The 17833-nt window shown below is 49.2% G+C and overlaps 2 protein-coding genes and 1 pseudogene across 3 annotated transcripts in view; 2 read left to right on the top strand and 1 right to left on the bottom strand.

Moving 5' to 3' along the window:
- The window catches only part of PIP4K2B (phosphatidylinositol-5-phosphate 4-kinase type 2 beta), a 35571-nt gene extending 31199 nt beyond the window's left edge, over nt 1-4372 (top strand). For both annotated transcript variants that reach the window (XM_032163429.2, XM_032163430.2), the window contains exon 10: nt 277-4372. In XM_032163429.2, coding sequence (XP_032019320.1) covers nt 277-357 — 81 coding nt within the window. In that variant the 3' untranslated portion in view covers nt 358-4372. The remainder of the gene's footprint in view (nt 1-276) is intronic.
- Nucleotides 4373-5824: 1452 nt separating this feature from the next.
- On the bottom strand, nt 5825-17362 carry PSMB3 (proteasome 20S subunit beta 3). The gene is made up of 6 exons (XM_032163424.2): nt 17197-17362; nt 16692-16876; nt 14064-14171; nt 9469-9646; nt 7536-7630; nt 5825-5931 (listed from the first exon to the last, which is right to left on the bottom strand). Exons 1-6 carry the CDS (start codon nt 17197-17199, stop codon nt 5883-5885), a joined length of 618 nt encoding a protein of 205 aa, XP_032019315.1. The 5' UTR covers nt 17200-17362; the 3' UTR covers nt 5825-5882.
- Nucleotides 14651-14745, top strand: LOC116475995 (U6 spliceosomal RNA; annotated as a pseudogene).
- Nucleotides 17363-17833: the final 471 nt, after the last annotated feature.

Below are 17833 nucleotides of genomic sequence, written 5' to 3'. Positions count from 1 at the left end.
GCCCCCACAGAGATCCAGAGCCGCTTTGCCACCTCCCCACTGCCTTTCTTCTACTTCGGTGCAGGCCTGGGGTTATAAATCACAGGAGTGGGGCCAGGACAGTTCAGGACTTGTATGCCACTTCCTGAGGTGGTCTGCTCAGTCTTGATGGGGTCGGGGGTGGTATTCAGTTCTGATACTGAATAAGAGGCTCCTGAATACGCTGGCTCCTCCCAGGTGCAGCCTCCTGATTGGGGCACAGGAACTCAACCTGAATCAGCCTCTTGTGTATTACAGGCAGGGGCCGAGATCTCGACTGTGAACCCTGAGCAGTACTCCAAACGCTTCAACGAGTTTATGTCCAACATCCTGACGTAGTTCTCTTCTACCTTCAGCCAGAGCCAGAGAGCTGGATATGGGGTCGGGGAATGGGAGTTAGGGAGAAGGGTGTATTTGGGCTAGATGGGAGGGTGGGAGCAGAGTCGGGTTTGAGAGGGCTTTGGCAATGAGACTGCAGCCTGTGACACCGAAAGAGACTTTAGCTGAAGAGGAGGGGGATGTGCTGTGTGTGCACCTGCTCACAGGATGTAACCCCACCTTCTGCTTACCCTTGATTTTTTCCCCCCATTTGACACCCACGTTAAAAAGGGGTTCCCTTTTTGGTACCTTGTAATCTTTTAAGATACCGTGGGGCTAGAGATGACTTCGTGGGTTTATTTGGGTTTTGTTTCTGAAATTTCATTGCTCCAGGTTTGCTATTTATAATCATATTTCATCAGCCTACCCACCCTCCCCAACTTTGCCGAGCTCTCAGTTCCCTTCAATTAAAGAGATACCCAGTAGACCCAGCACAAGGGTCCTTCCAGAGCCAAGTGCTATGATGCCAGATTGGAGAGGTCAGACACCTCGCCCTGCTGCATTTGCTCTTGTCTGGATTAACTTTGTAATTTTATGGAGTATTGTGCACAACGTCCTCCACCTTTCCCTTGGATTCAAGTGAAATGTTGCGTTATTCCTCCATCCTGTCTGGAACACAACAGGTCAACACCAGAGATCTCAGATCAGAATCAGAGATCTCAGAGGGGAATAAATTCATCCTCATGGGATGGTGAGGGGCAGGAAAGCGTCTGGGCTCTCGGACACCTGGTTCTCAGAGAACCCTGTGATGATCACCCAAGCCCCAGGCTCTCTTAGCCCCTGGAGTTCAGAAGTCCTCTCTGTAAAGCCTGCCTCCCACTAGGTCAGGAGGAACTAGAGTACCTTTGGATTTATCAGGACCCTCATGTTTAAATGGTTATTTCCCTTTGGGAAAACCTCAGAAACTGATGTATCAAATGAGGCCCTGTGCCCTCGATCTGTTTCCTTCTTCCTTCTGACCTCCTCCCAGGCACTCTCACTTCTAGCCAAGCTCTTAGCTCTGGGCAGATCTCCAAGCGCCTGGAGTGCTCTTTAGCAGAGACACCTCCTTAAGTTCTGGGATGACCTTGTAGGAGATCTGTCTCCCTGTGCCTGGAGAGTTACAGCCAGCAAGGTGCCCCCATCTTAAGAGTGTGGCGTCCAGACGTGAGGTGGCTTCCTAGTTACATGAGGGTGGATCCAGGAAATCCGGTTTGGAGGCTTGATGTGGGTTTTGACCTGGACCCAGCCTTGGGGCTGTTTTTCCTTGTTGCCCCGCTCTAGACTTTTAGCAGATCTGCAGCCCACAAGCTTTTTTGGAAGGAGTGGCTTCCTGCAGGTGTTCCACCTGCCTTCGGAGCCTGCCACCCAGGCCCTCAGAACTGAGCCACAGACTGCTCTGGCCAGGAGAGAAACAGCCCTGTTGTTCTGCATTGGGGGAGGTACATTCCTGCATCTTCTCACCCCCTCAACCAGGAACTGGGGATTTGGGATGAGATATGGTCAAACTTGTAGATAACCCCAAAGATGTGAAGATCACTTGTGAAACCATTTTGAATGAATAGATTGGTTTCCTGTGGCTCCCTCCAAACCTGGCCAAGCCCAGCTTCCGAAGCAGGAACCAGCACTGTCTCTGTGCCTGACTCACAGCATATAGGTCAGGAAAGAATGGAGACGGCATTCTTGGACTTCACTGGGGCTGCTGGATTGGATGGGAAACCTTTCTGGAAGAGGCAGATGGGGGTCAAACCACTGCCTTGGCCCCAGGAAGGGGCCATAGGTAGGTCTGAACAACTGCTGCAAGACCACTACATGACTTAGGGAACTTGAAACCAACTGGATCGTGGAGAAAACAAATTTGACTTGGGAAAGGGATTATGTAGGAATAATGTTTGGACTTGATTTCCCCACGTCATAATGAAGAATGGAAGTTTGGATCTGCTCCTCGTCAGGTGCAGCATCTCTGAAGCTTGGAAAGCTGTCTTCCAGCAGCCTCCGTGGCCTCAGGCTCCTACCGGCTTCTCTGCGTTTGGTCTGCTGATCATGTTGCCATAATGTGTATGGAAAGTGTAACACATTCTTACCTGTTAAAGACGACTACCAGGTATCTAACTTGTTTAACATTGAGTTTGTGTGTGTGTGTGTGTGTGTGTGTGTATATGTGTGTGTGTTTTGTATATTGTTTACATTTTGAGAGGTAGCATTCTGTTTCAAATGCTTTTTGTTTTTCTGACAGTATTGTTGACTGGGTCACAACATTTTGAGCTGTGGTTTGGTGGATTTTCAATTTTTTTTTTAAAAGTCATTCGCTGTGCTATCTTCAAAACCTTGAGTTTGGCCCCCAATTTTTGGCATTCAGATGTTTAAAAGCTATTTATCTTGGTTTATACAAGTTTCCTTACTCTTCTTTTTGTCATGGTATTCTATTCGTTCTGCAGTTTGAATGTAGAGAAAGTGGACTGATCCCCCAAGCATTGTCTGCCCCCACTCTTTCCTCCTTGGGTCCCGCCATTCTTTTACTGGGCAGTCGAAGGCATGGGAGGGGAAGTGACTACCCTCAGCCTCACTCCCTGGGGCCATGAAGAAAAGCTAAACAGTCTCATGGCATCTCAGAATAATGTTGGGTCTCCCAAGAAGAAGGGTGTAAGAATAATGACATGGATGATTAGGCGAGGCCAGGATAGGGCTAAGGCTAGGATTCCTGGCTGGCATCCAGTCACCCCTTCTCCCATCCTTCCCCCTCTTCTTCCGCAAGTCCACAGCCGAGACACTGTAGTCTCCCAGCCACAGTGATGAGTGCCCTGGAGACTCCACTGACCTCTAGATGAAGGCCCCTGGCCCTGGTTCCTGTTAATTAACCACTGGGTCTTTGTGTCCCCCAGCACAAACTCCTTTCCTGTACCCTGCGGCTTGGGGTCACAGGGCATGCCGGGAAGCCACAGCTGAGGGGCACAGACTGAAGCAGTGCTCCACCTCTCCTTCTTTCTCTAGCTCAGGGGTTGCTGGTCTGTGGCAGGCGGCACGAGTGGCCCCTGTGGCTGTTCTCAGTGGCAGTCTTTTAAGTTCCCACCACAGGCAGCTCTTTATCCCCTCTCCCTACTTCACTCTTTCTCTTGCCTGTGCTTTTGGCCTCAAACAGGCCTGCTGGTAGCGCTCAGGGCGTGAGGCTAGACTCCTGCCCTGCCTTTCCTGTCTTCATGGTCTGCCAGGGCATACCTTGGGGAGGTGGACCAAAGACCCAGGACTTTTCTCAGTAGCCAGTCCTACCCCCTAGTTGTCTTTTTACCAATTCAGGGTGGGAGAGAAAACTGCAGCACCCCAGCATGTGAATTACTCAGGTGTTGGGGGCTGGAAGGGACAGTGCGTTTAAACAACACTCAGAGCTCTGGCCTTAAACCTGTGGCCCCCCCAAGTCTAGGAGCCTCATCTCTTTTCTGGCAGTCATGCGGGCAGGAGGTCCTGAAAGGGAAAACCCATTCAGACAACTGTTTCCCAATCTACCAGCCATCTGCAGGGGGCAGTGACATGGCCCTCTCCCTCCTCTAGAATGTGCTGCTTATGAAGAGTGCCCCATGGGGAAAAGGAGACTCAGCTGTCCTTTGGCAGCTTGTGCCAGTATCCCAGGGCAGAAGTTTCCACAGGAGCCTCTTGCCCTTGCGCAGAGCCACTGTGTGAGGCGGTGGGAGCCAACGCCCTTGAGGGAGGGGGCAGTACTGCTCAGCACACCCCAGCATCAGGTCAGATCATCGAAATTAAAAAATGTGAATGAAGTTCATATCCACCTTTTGGGGAAGCAGGACAAACCACCACCCCACCAAGTGTGTGACTTCTCCATATCCCACTGCAGTTTTTTTAAATAGGAATTTTCAATCCCCTGTGCTTGTCTAACGTCTGCTTTAAACAGTTTGAGACCCTGTTACTGTTTGAAAATGCATGCATGTTACGATGAATCTCCAACCTGAGGAAAAAAAATAAAACTCAAAAAGCTTTGTGTACATCTGTTATGTGTGAGTCCTTGGGAAACGAACCTTTTTTTTTTTTTTCTTTCCAGAATTAAAAAGTTTTGGTCCTAGTTTTAGAGGCAGCTTCGGCTAAATCAATGTATGGCTTGAGTTTGGAGAAAGAATATGGTCAATGACATCCCACTTTCAGATGCAATTAATAAACAGTGGTTAAAAGCACAGTACCACTGGCTGGGTTTGTTGGCTCACGCCCAGTACTTGGGGAGGCAAAGGCAGGAGGATCACTTGAGCCCAGGAGTTCGGTACCAGTCTGGGTAACATAGTGAGACCCCGTCTCTACAAAACAAGAATTAGCTGGATGTGATGGCACATGTCTGTAGTCCCAGCTACTCAGGAGGCTGAGGCAGGAGGATCACTTGAGCTTGGGAGGTTGAGGCTGCAGTTAGCCATGACTGCACTACAGCACTCCAGCTCGGGCAACAATGAGACTCTTAAGGAAAAAACAAACACCACAGCACCAGGGCCAATCTGCCTGTTAGCTGTTAATACCATGCACATGGAAGAATGGAAAAACCGCCCCGCTCCTCCAGCTGTATAGAACGAACTCCGGCTAGGAGCCACTCACCTGACATAACTTTGAACATGTCACCTCTGTGCACCTCATCTACTCCATCTGGGCACTTAGCTTAAAACCCAGTAGTTCTCAAAGTGTGGTCTTGGACCAGCAGTGTCATTAGCACCTGGGAGTCAGAAGTATAAATTCTCAGGTTCCAACCCAGATCTACTGAATCAAACGTTTAATGAGCCCTCCAGGTGATTCTGATGGGGGCTAATGTTTGGGAACCACTCTGCTGTGCAAACTTTCTACTTGCTTATTAGGCCATCTATGTACTGCAGATTGCAAGCTGGAATCACTTGGGGAATTCTGGAAAAGACAGGTACCCAGGCCCCTAAAAGGCCAGTTGGAATCTCAAGGGGTGGGATCAAGGTATGTGTTTTAGGAATTCCACAGGGGACTAATGTGCTGGCCAGGTTAAGAAACACTAATCTAGACTACTTACGGGTACTTGGCCAAATTTCTACCTGAAGCAATAAAAGATGTAAGGGTTTTCCCGTAGAGTTTGAGTGAAAAGAATTCTAAGCTCTGGAGTCAACGGAACATGAGTTTATGTCCTCGCTTTATCACTTATTAAAGTAGACTCGGGTATGTTATTTAACTGTCCTTCTTCTCCAAACAAGGATAATCTCAACTACCTTGAGTCATTATGATGAATAAATTCTAGACCATGTAAAGCACTTGTGTGGGGCCTAGCACACAGGGAGCACGCAGCAAGTGACATGTGGATTGTCCCCACTGGCACGCACTGATGGAGTAGAGCACGAGCCAGAAAGCAAGCCGAGGGCCCAGCCACACACAGTGAGTGGCTGGCTGTAGCTGCCCAGCTAGGGCAGAGATCTGCAGGAAAGCATCAAAGACAAAACAGGAGTGAAAGACAGGCTATTTTATTTCAAAAAAAGAAAAAAAAGTGGGCTCTGGGAACAGGGTTAGTCCATTCGGGCCTTCAGTGTCCTGGTGGTGATTTTGTCCTTCTCGCTGCAGAGGGAGAAAAGCACAAGAAAACATCTCTACCCATCTGGACCGTGACAGTGACTAGCTTTCCTGGCTCTCAGCACCAAGGCCCCACGCCCTGGGGCAAGGGAGCAGAACAAATGGCTGCCTGCTGCCTCTAGGTGTAAATACCCTGCTCTAGTTCATTCCTGCTAGCTCATCTCCTCTGCCTGTGGTGAGGAAGGAGGGATAGGAACAGAGACCTGGGCCAGCTTTCCACAGGTGGAACCACCTCGGGGAGGCTTTCCCAGAAAATCATTCAGGGTCAGACTTCACAGCTCTCCAAAGAAGGGAAGGAGCTTGGCCAGGCGCGGTGGCTCATGGCTGCAATCCCAGCACTTTGGGAGGCTGAGGCAGGGGGATCACAAGGTCAGGAGTTCAAGACCAGCCTGACCAACATGGTGAAACCCCATCTCTACTAAAAATACAAAAATTAGCTGGGCATGGTGGCACGTGCCTGTAATCCCAGCTACTCAGGAGGCTGAGGCAGGAGAATCGCTTGAACCCAGGAGGCAGAGGTTTGCAGTAAGCTGAAATAGCGCCATTGCACTCCAGCCTGGGCAACAGAGCGAGACTCCACCTAAAAAAAAAAAAAAAAAGCGGGGGGAAGAGCTCCTCCAAGCCTAGAGAACAAGCCACTTAGGAAGGAGAAGAAGGTGTGGTGTGTTTCACTCCAAAGAACATAAAAAAACCTTTGGTGGTAAATTCTGTTTTTTGGGTTTTTTGTTTTTGTTTTCCTTTTGAGACAGAGTCTCACTCTGTTGCCCAGGCTGGAGTGCAATGGTGCAATCTTGGCTCACTGCAACCTCCACCTCCCAGGTTCAAGCAATTCTCCTGCCTCAGCCTCCTGAGTAGCTGGGATTACAGGCACCCACCACCACACCCAGCTAACTTTTGTATTTTAGTAGAGATGGGGTTTCACCATGTTGGCCAGGCTGGTCTCGAACTCCTGACCTTGTGATCCGCCTGCCTCAGCCTCCCAAAGTGTTGGGATTACAGGCGTGAGCCAACGCGCCCAGCCAAATAGTATTTCACGGTAATTAAGCAGGCTATCCCCCAAAAGGGTCCAAATGCTTATCCTGCAATGTAGGAAAGTGGTTGGAAGGATACCTCCAACTCTATCCAATCAGGTTCCTCGTGATGGCCCCAAACAAGTAAAAGGACAAGGGGGATGGCACTTAGGGAGTTGGCTGGGGCTTGGAAATTGGTCCCTAGAGCTCAGAACATCATACAGATCTGGGCTGGAGGGAGGATGCGAGCCACCTAGAATTTCAATCCATCTGCAGTAGCTTTGTTGTGGCTCACCCCAACACGGATCCCTGAGACTTTGGAGACATTGTTACGGAAGAAATTTCTCTTGTAAGCACAGGGTCACAGAACCTCACCTGACAGAGGCCAGAGGAAGCTGGGTAGGCTGCCAGCTACCAGCCATAGGGAGGCATGGACTTTTGCTCACCCAGGACTGCCAAAAGCACCTTTCTTATCTCACACGTGACCAGGGGGCTGGGAAAATGGGGTGTATATTTGTGGAGAAGGGAGAGAGGCAGAGTGTCTGCAGAGCTTTTAGACTTCTCCCAGCCCATACTCACATGATGTGGACAATGACTCCCATGCCTGACACTGCATCCCGGTCCACAGCATTCAGCATGGCTTGGGAGATGGTTTCAAACAGGTGTTCCGGATCCTGCCAACAGAGTGGAACCCCTTCAAACCACAGCCTCTGGCTCTGATTTGGTCTGGTCCCTTAACTCTCTTTTTTCTAGGCTCAAGATTCCCAGCTGTGGCCCCAAGACATGCCTGAAGTAAGGGATGATTCCCAGGATGTGGGAAGCCCCTCTCAGCTCCTTCCTTGGAAGGAAGCAGAATTATGTAAAGGGAAGTGAAAGAGACTTCAAGCCCTGAATTTCTTTTACTAATCAGCAGTGTGACATTGGGCAAATAGTTATGTCTCTTCACTGAGCCTCAGTTTCTCCTCTGTAAAATAGGGAGAAGAATCCCTGTTTAGCTCCAGTGTGCTTTAGCAGCTGTCTGATGGGCTCTGATCCTGGATATCTTAAGAGGTACCTCAAAACCCAACCTGTCCAACCACAAACCCACTTCCCCCAAACCTGTTCCTTCTACATTCTGTCTTGGCTAGCCTAGCTGGAGAACCCAGCCATCCTCTGTCTCTACCTCCTTTGCTTCTGTTTTAAGTGACTAAGTCCCCTTGACAGCTGCCTTCTTGCCTCCCCACTGCCACTGTCTTCGCTCAGGACCTCAGTGCCTCCTGCAGGCGGTAACAGCCTGTCACATCCACCTAAAGGCACCTGATTCCCTAGGTTCCTTATGGCAGAGGACAGAGTTCAAACTCCTTGGCATGGCATTCAAGGCCCTTTGAGGTCTCATGTCAGTCTCCAGCATCATTTCCCCCCATGTTTAACCCACAATCCAGCCAGGCTCAGCTCTCTCCAGTCACTGAGCATACCTGCCCCTTCCTGTACCTTTGCCCCCAGACCCTTTCTTTCCTCCTCTTCCCAACAAACTGCAGTTTAACAGGTATTTGGATGTGTCTTGCTTCACTGGACTGCAGTGGGCCCTTGAAAGCAGACTGTACCTACTTTCCCCAATGCCCGGAAGAGCTGGCACTCAATAACGACAGCCGACCCTCGCCGTCAAGCACTATCTCATCTCTTCTCACTTGTTTTTGTGCTCGCTTTGGCAGCACATATAGTCATTTGTTTTCCTCAGCACCACTTTTTTTTTTTTTTTTTTTTTTTTTTTTTTTGAGATGGAGTTTAGCTCTTGTTGCCCAGGCTGGAGTGCAATGGCATGGTCTTGGTTCACCGCAACCTCTGCCTCCCAGGCTCAAGCGATTCTCCTCAGCCTCCCGAGTAGCTGGGATTACAGGCATGCACCACCATGCCCGGCTAATTTAACATTTTTTTTTTTAGTAGAGACGGGGTTTCTCCATGTTGGTCAGGCTGGTCTTGAACTCCAAACAGGTGACCTGCTTGCCTCAGCCTCCCAAAGTGCTGGGATTACAGGCATGAGCCACCGCGCCCAGCTTCCTCAGCACCACTTCTAAGGTAGACTTTATTATCCCCATTTTACAGTCAAGGTAGTAGAGGCAGAGAGGTAAACTGGCTTCTCCAAGAACAATAACTAAGGTGGTGGGTGGATCCAGGTTTCCAACCCAGACAACCTGGTTCCAAAGCCCATTCTGTTGAGCTGCCTCTAACCCTACACTGAGTTAAATGTTTGCTCAATGAATGGATGCGAGAACCCTGTAAACCCAATGTAATGAATTCTTGCTGCTGTGGTAAATATCTAACTGTGGTCTCCTAACAGAAGATGCTCTCCTCTGGAGCCAGCCAGCCAGCCTCGCAGATGGAATTTCTGGATACCCTTCCAAGGAGCAGCAGCTGTGGCTTTCTCTCCCACCTGCACCATTCTCCCCATTACCTGCCACATAAACACACTTTTTTCCTAATGACCAAGGGTGGGTACCTCAGAGCCCAGTCCCACTCCATGCCACCAACATACCATGTTGGGCTCCCAGAGGGACTCGCACATTCCGTACATTTGTTCGGCGCAGGTGCCACTGACCACAAAGTCATCAGTCACCATGGGGCAGCCGATGAGATCTAGAGAGCAAATGAAGGGCTTAAAGGTCTTCGGGTCCAACCCGGCAATGACTGGCTCAGTGTAGTAGGGGCCAAACCTGTGGGGGCCAGCATGAGAGAGAAACCAGAGCTCAACAACGCTCGCTTTCATGTTCAAGCCTATTCAGACAAGGCCCCGGCCTAGACCCAGACCCAAAGGGAAATGGAGGACCTGTTTAGGAAGATCCCCTTTCCCTGAGACCAGCTCCCTCTCCCTTCTTCTGCCAGCTAGAAATACTAAGACTTTTTCACTTTCTTTTCTTCAACACTTACCTTTCTATCCTTCTCACCTCTGACCCTCTTGTCCTCCTCCTTTCTTTCAGAATTGTTTTCTTCTAATCCTCCCTCTCCTCACCCAAGGTCCTACCATCACTCAATCCTCTATGTGTATGTTTATACCTCTACTCCTTTAGAGAAAAGATTGGAGGCAGTTTATATGAAAAACACTGAAACATAAAACTAAACCATTAAAATAATACAAGATAACTCAGACCGAACACAAAGTTTTGTTTTGAGCCCCCTAGCAGGCAAGGCAAAGAGGGATACTCAGTGGCTGGGTTATTCTCATTGTCTGTCAAAAGGAAATGGCAGCTCATCAGAAACTTGTTCTAGACACTGATCTTTAAGAAAAATCAGTCTTGGGCCAGGCGCAGTGGCTCACGCCTGTAATCCCAGCACTCTGGGAGGCCGAGGCAGGTGGATCACTAGGTCAGGAGATCAAGACCATCCTGGCTAACACGGTGAAACCCCGTCTCTACTAAATATACAAAAAAAAATTAGCTAGGCGTGGTGGCGGGTGACTGTAGCCCCAGCTACTCAGGAGGCTGAGGCAGGAGAATGGCGTGAACCCAGGAGGCGGAGCTTGCAGTGAGCCAAGATTGCGCCACTGCACTCCAGCCTGGGCGACAGAGCAAGACTCCATCTCAGAAAAAAAAAAAAAAAAAAGAAAAGAAAAAAAAAAAAGAAAAATCAGTCTTAGGGATCTTTATGTACAGATGATGGTCCCTGACTTATGATGGTTCAACTTAAAATTTTTCAACTTTATGATGGTACAAAAGTAACAGGCATTCAGTGGAATCTATGCTTTGAAATTTGATCTTTTCCCAGGCTAGCAATATGTGGTACCAAACCCACTCCTGATGCTGGGCAGTGGCAATGAGCCGCAGCTCCCGGTCAGCCACACAATCACAGAGGAAACAACAGATACTTTACACTGTTCTGCTGTGAGCAATTTTTGGATATAGTGTTTTGTGTATTTGCATCCTATGTCTACAAAATACCCATTTCAACTTACAATATTTTAAACTTATAACAGGTCATAAGGTAAGGAGTATCTGTATAAAATACCAAATAACAAATGGCCAATATCCTCAATAGAAAGAGTCAGTAAAAGAGACGTTATCCATATGTCTTATTGGATCACAGTCATTTCTTTTTTTTTTTTTGAGACAGAGTCTCGCTCTGTCGCCCATGCTGGAGTGGAGTGCAGTGGCGCGATCTTGGCTCACTGCAAGCTCCTGCCTCCTGGGTTCAAGCCATTTTCCTGCCTCAGCCTCCTGAGTAGCTGGGGACTACAGGCGCCCGCCACCATGTCCGGCTAATGTTTTGTATTTTTAGTACAGACGGGGCTTCACCGTGTTAGCCAGGATGGTCTCGATCTCCTGACCTTGTGATCCGCCCGCCTCGGCCTCCCAAAGTGCTGGGATTACAGGCGTAAGTCAATGCGCCAGGCCTGGATCACAGTCATTTCTAAGGGCATGATCTTCAGTTATAGCTCTAAATAGAAACACACACACATATACACACACACACACAGTTTGAGATTACAGGCATGAGCCACCATGAAAATAACTTTTTTAGGCCAGGCATGATGGCTCACGTTTGTAATCTCAGCACTTAGGGAGGAGGCCAAGGCTGGAGGATTGCTTGAGCCTAGGCATTCAAGACCAACCTGGGCAACGAAGTGAGACCCCCGTCTCTACAAAAAAATTTAAAAGTTAGCCGGGCGTGGTGGCATGCACCTATGGTCCCAGCTACTCAGGAGGCTGAGGCAGGAGGATTGCTTGCACCTAGGAGGCAAAGGTTGCAGTGAGCCATGATCGCACCACTGCACTCCAGCCTGGGCGAAAGAGTGAGACTCCATCTCAAAAAAATAATAATAATAAAATAAATAATAAAAATAATAAAATAAATGACTTACTCTTATTGAAAAGAAAAAAAATACATTAGGTGACCTGAAAAATTCTGGATTCTTAGCTACTATCGCCGGGAGCTTCCTCTATGAGCCCATCTGAAATCAGTGATTTTTCTGGCTGGACAGGCTGAGGCATTGATCTGCAAACCTGAGCAATGTCCAGGCCCTTTTTAAAATCTGGACCCCAGAGATACCATCTATGCACCTCTGAAACACTGCAGTAAAAATTACTTCAGATGGTAACTTGGCATCAGCATAATAGGAAGTTCAAACACAGGCCCTGAGCTGTGTTATAGTATTTGGTTTTAAGGTTCTTATCCAGATAATCCCAGATATTATTAACTATTTTTTTCGTTGGCTGGGCGCAGTGGTTCATGCTTGTAATCCCAGCACTTTGGGAGGCCGAAGTGGGCAGATCATGAGGTCATGAGTTTGAGACCAGCCTGGCCAACATGATGAAACCTCGTCTCTACTAAAAATAAAAAAATTAGCCAGGCGCAGTGGCAGGCGCCTGTAATCCCAGCTACTCAGGAGGCTGAGGCAGGTTGCTCACAGCAACCTCCACCTCCCAGGTTCAAGCGATTCTCCTGCCTCAGCTTCCCAAGTAGCTGGGATTACCGGTGTGTGCCATCATGCCCAGCTAATTTTTGCACTTTTATTAGAGACGGGGTTTCACCATGTTGACCAGGATGGTCTTGATCTCCTGACCTCGAGATCCGCCCATCTCGGCCTCCCAAAGTGCTGGGATTACAGGCATGAGCCACCACGCCCGGCCTATTTTTTATTTCTTTTGAGACTAAGTCTCACCCTGTCACCAAGGCTGGAGTACAGTGGCATGATCTTGGCTCACTACAACCTCCGCCTCCCAGGTTCAACAAGTCTCGTGCCTCAGTTTCCCAAGTGGCTGGGATTACAGGCGTGCACCACCACACCCAGCTAATTTTTGTATTTTTAGTAGAGATGAGGTTTCACCATGTTGACCAGGCTGGTCTCGAACTCCTGACCTCAAGTGATCCACCTTTCTTGGCCTCCCAAAGTACTGGGATTACAGGCCTGAGCCACCGCACCCAGCAAGCCATTTAATATATGTCCAAATATAAGTTAATTGTTACAACTTTGTAAGATTTTTTGCCGGGCACGGTGGCTCATGCCTATAATCCCAGCACTTTGGGAAGCTGAGGCAGTAGATCAGTTGAGGTCAGGAGTTCAAGACCAGCCTGACCAGCATGATGAAACCCTGTCTCTACTAAAAAAAAAAAAAAATTAGCCAGGTGTGATGGCATACACCTATAATCCCAGATACTCAGGAAAATCACTTGGACCCGGGAGGTGGAGACTGCAGTGAGTCGTGATTGCACACCAGGGCAACAGAGCAAGACTCCATCTCAAAAAAGAAAAAAAAAGAAAAAGTTTTTGAAAGCTGAAGAGTATTTTTACAAATTACAAAAATTACTTCAAAATAAAAAGTTAAAAGAAAAAAAAAAAGAGATCAGGCCGGGCATGGTGGTTCATGCCTATAATAGGCCTTTGGGAGGCCAAGGCAGGTGGATCACCTGAGGTCAGGAGTTCAAGACCAGCCTGACCCACATGTTGAAACTGCATCTCTACTGAAAATACAAAAATCCGCCGGGTGTGGTGATATGGACCTGTAGTCCCAGCTACGTGGAAGGCTGAGGCAGAAGAATTGATTGAACCCGGGAGGTGGAGGTTGCAGTGAGCCGAGATCGCGCCACTGCACTCCAGCCTGGGCGACAGAGCAAGACTCCGTCTCGAAAAGAGAGCTCAACTTGTATTCTGGCCACCCAGGTTTGCCCAGAGGTAGAAAGCACCCACAGGGTTTCCTTTCAGTTCCATCCTAGATTTCTGCACTGAATTCTACAGTTAGGCCCCTTGTTTCTCACCATAAATCCCTCAAAGAGAACTGACAAAAATGAACACCCCATTCCTAGGCTCCCTGCTATTCCCAAGAACCCAGTGCTGACATAATAGCTCTAGGGTAACGGTGGCTCCTGCGGGGAGACCCCAGAACACTCTGGTGGGACTAACTTTTACCTAGATGCAAATTTATCTGCTATGTGCATTCCTTGCCTTCTTCCAACATAAGTATTTTCTTTCCTATTTGGTTGTCAGACAGGCCCAAAGAAAACACACCCATAAATTAAGGATATTATCCTGCAAATAAGAGATGGAAAAACAAGGAGAATCCCCTTCCTCAGTACCTACTCCATATGACATTCAAAGATGTCTGCATTCCCCTCAGTGCTAGCTACACTTGCACTCACCGTTTCTCATACAAGAGGTTGGCCACCATGCTCATGAGGGTATAAGGTTTGATCTGCCGACCTTCTTTCAACTCATACAGGTTCAGCCGGAACTTGAGGCGCTGGGCACTGAGGAAGGAGAAAAGTGAGTTAGTAAGTCATTATTGAATATTCCTGAGTGTCTACCCGGTTGAGGTCAGGGGAACATAAGGAGACATATCATCTCAGTCCCTGCCCAGGGAAAACTGCAAAGTGTTACATGTGTTAGGAAGTAGCAACTGGTGCTCACTTTGGCAGCATGTGTATATATATATATATATATATATTTTTTTTTTTTTAAGACGTAGTCTCACTCGTCGCCCAGGCTGGAGTGCAGTGGCACAATCTCGGCTCAGTGCAAGCTCCGCCACCTGGGTTCACGCCATTCTCCTGCCTCAGCCTCCCGAGTAGCTGGGACTACAGGTGCCCGCCACCACTCCCGGCTAGCTTTTTGTATTTTTAGTAGAGATGGGGTTTCACCATGTTAGCCAGGATGGTCTCAATCTCCTGACTTCGTGATCTGCCCGCCTTGGCCTCCCAAAGTGCTGGGATTATAGGCGTGAGCCACTATGCCCGGCCAGCAGCACATATATTAAAACTGGAATAATACAGAGAAGATTAGCAGAAGGATGACATGCAAATTTGTGAAGCGTTCCATATTAAAAGTGTTTAGGCTGGGCATAGTGGGTCACACCTGTAATCCCAGCACTTTTGGAGACTGAGGCGGGAGGATTGCTTGAGCTCAGGAGTCCAGCTCTGGGCAACATAGCGAAACCTTGTCTCTTACAAAAACTACAAAAATTAGCTGGGCATGGTGGTGCACACCTGTAGTCCCAGCTACTTGGGAGGGTGAAGTGGGAGGATCACTTGAGCCTTGGAGGCGGAGGTTGCAGAGAGTTAAGTTTATGTTACCAGCCTGGGTGACAAAAAAAAAAAAAAAAATGGCAGCACCAACTGCTGTGCTATGTGCTAACAGACTTGAAAGGTGCCTTAGAAAAAGGCCATTTGGTAGCTCTGGTGAAAAAAGGAAAAAAGGTCACAGCTTGCCAGTTCCATCTCAGAGCCCCAGGATAGGCCCTTGCATAGAGCAGACCAATGCCACACCTGCTGGAGGAAAAGCAGTGAGTCTCAGGATACCAGAGCAAAGAGCCTTAGAAATGACTTGAGCTTCATCTTCCAGGTAAGAAACCGAGGCCTAGTGAAATGAGCAGTTATTGCCCACAAGGAAGCAAATGCAGTGAGAAAAGCCCTCTGAAGAAAAGGAAATGGTGTGAGAACAGCAGTGACTGGAGAGGGGAAGGCTCACGGGAGACTTCACACTGACAGAAACCCCAGGATGTCATTCTCTGACTCTACCAGGACAGGAAAAAAGGGCAGGCTGGGTGAGATCTCAGTAAGTGTTATGTTCTTGAGACTCAGGAAGTTTTAAGAGAAATGAGAACATTTTCTTTTTTCCTTTCTTTTTTTTTTTTTTTTGAGACAGGGTCTCACTCTGTTGCCCAGGCTAGAGTGCAGTGGCACAATCTCAGCTCACTGCAACATCCGTCTGTCAGGTTCAAGCAATTCTCCAGCCTCAGCCTCCCGAGTAGCTGGGATTACAGGTGCCCACCACCCAGCCTGGCTAATTTTTGTATTTTTAGTAGAGACAGGGTTTCACCATGTTGGCCAGGCTGGTCTGGAACTCTTGATCTCAAGATATCCGCCCGCCTCGGCCTCCCAAAGTGTTGGGATTACAGGCGTGAGCCACTGCGCTCAGCCAAAATGAGAACATTTTCTGACAGGCATCCACCCACACTTGTGAGCTAGTCTCTCCACCTTCTAGGAAACAAATCCAGGACCTGCTGCTCCTCAGGCCACCAGTACCCTGCAGCACCTGCCCCTTGTGACCGCGTATTCCCTCCTGAAAACCTATCACCGTTCTTTTCCTCTCTTATTCTTCTCTGGTTTCTCTTCTCCCCTCACTGCTAAATGTAAGGTTCAGCTCTCAAACTGCTGCTCATTATTTCCCTCCCTACAGACTTTTGTCTCTCCAGAATCTGCTCCCATAGATTTGGCACATTGCCAATGCTTCCCTAACCCTGAGATGTAATATTAAAACCCCAACTGCTTGCAAGGTGTTTCTATTGGGCTTGTCTTGTCCGCTGAAAATTGTTGTCAAAATCAAAGTCAGGCCAGGTGCGGTGGCTCACGCCTGTAATCCCAGCACTTTGGGAGGCTGAGGCAGGTGGATCACTTGAGGTCAGGAGTTCGAAACCAGCCTGGCAAACATGGTGAAACCCTGTCTCTACTAAAAATACAAAAATTAGCCAGGCATGGTGGTGGCGCGCCTGTAGTCCCAGCTACTTAGGAGGCTGAGGCAGGAGAATCGCTTGAGCCTGGGAGGTGGAGGTTGCAGTGAGCCAAGATCATGCCACTGAGCTCCAGCCTGGGTGACAGAGCAAGTCCCTGTCTAAAAGAAAAAAGAAAGGGAAGGACATGTTTTTGGAGGCGGCAAAGTCTCAAACTCACTGGTGGTGTGTGGTAGATGACTGACACCTTGGCCGGTCAAGACGCCGGGGTTGGATGGTCCAAGAAGAGGCCTGGGTGTGGGCGGGGACCCTTGAAACTTACACTGTCTGGACGTCAGTGGCGAGCCCGGCCAGACCGATGTACAGCCGGTCACCCATGGGAAAGATCTTCTGGAAGTCCGTGGTCACCATCTGGGCCTGGATCCCGAAGCGCCTGTCTGCAGCGATGGCCACACAGTTCTTCCCCTTCATGGCCATGACGGCCCCTCCGTTATAGGACATAATAGACTAGGACAGACAGAGCGGAGGGGTCAGTGCGGGTGGTCAAACGCTGCCACAGCCCCCGGCCCAGCTCCTGATGCGGAGGCTCCTGTACGCCCGTTCTCTATTCCAGAGGCGTCTGAACCCCTGGTTCTCCAGCTGGGATGAGCACTGTGTGGCGGCGATGAGCCGCACTCACCCTCTTGGTCCTCACCGGGACCCGCTCCCCTCGAACTGAAACCTCTTCCTTCCATCGGCGCTAGGCCTTTTTCTTCCCCAAGCCTTTCCCGACCCCCTCCGCTTCTCAATCCTTCCCCATGCCCCTTTGCTTTAACTCCGCATCTCACCATGATTGCGGTGTACTAGGACCCCTCGATCGCCGGAGCAATTCCAGTAAACCGGGTCTAGCCTTCACTGCGCAACCGCTCTCACTGCTGTCTCTTCATTGGCTGATAGGCGGACTCTTCCTGGACATCTGGGCTTTCTATTGGTCGCACGACCCTGTCGGTCACCAGTACAGGTAGTTTGGTTGCGAAGTCAAAACGGAGGCGGGAAAAGCGGAAGTGAAAAGTCACTGTGGGTGCGGAAGAGGCTTGCGACACGGTGCATAGTGGGATCTCGGCGGACCTGGACTCGGGACCTCAGGGACTGGGGGCGGAGCCTGCGCGCACGTGGGCTGGTGAAACTGGGTTTAGGAGGCTGCGGCCCTAGCTGAAGGGGCACCGTGACGCTTATCAACGTGATGTATGAGTTCGTCGTATTAGTCGTGCTAGCTTATTTATTCACTCCAGAAATCCTACGTTTACTGTGTACCAGGCACTTGCCTAGGCTGGGAATATTCACTGGCCCACAACAGTGCCTAGTATATAGGAGGCGCACATTAAATGGAAATTTAATGATGCAGGTGGGAAGGGGAAGGCGTCGCGGGTATTCTCCGGCTGCAGGGGTTCAGCTGTGAAGGGGAGTTTGGAAGCCGAAGGTTGT

This window comes from Hylobates moloch, unplaced genomic scaffold (assembly GCF_009828535.3).
Source record: "Hylobates moloch isolate HMO894 unplaced genomic scaffold, HMol_V3 SCAFFOLD_10, whole genome shotgun sequence".
Lineage (NCBI taxonomy): Eukaryota > Metazoa > Chordata > Mammalia > Primates > Hylobatidae > Hylobates > Hylobates moloch.
The sequence above is the reverse complement of the archived record's forward strand: the minus strand, read 5'-3'. Positions and strand labels throughout refer to the sequence as shown.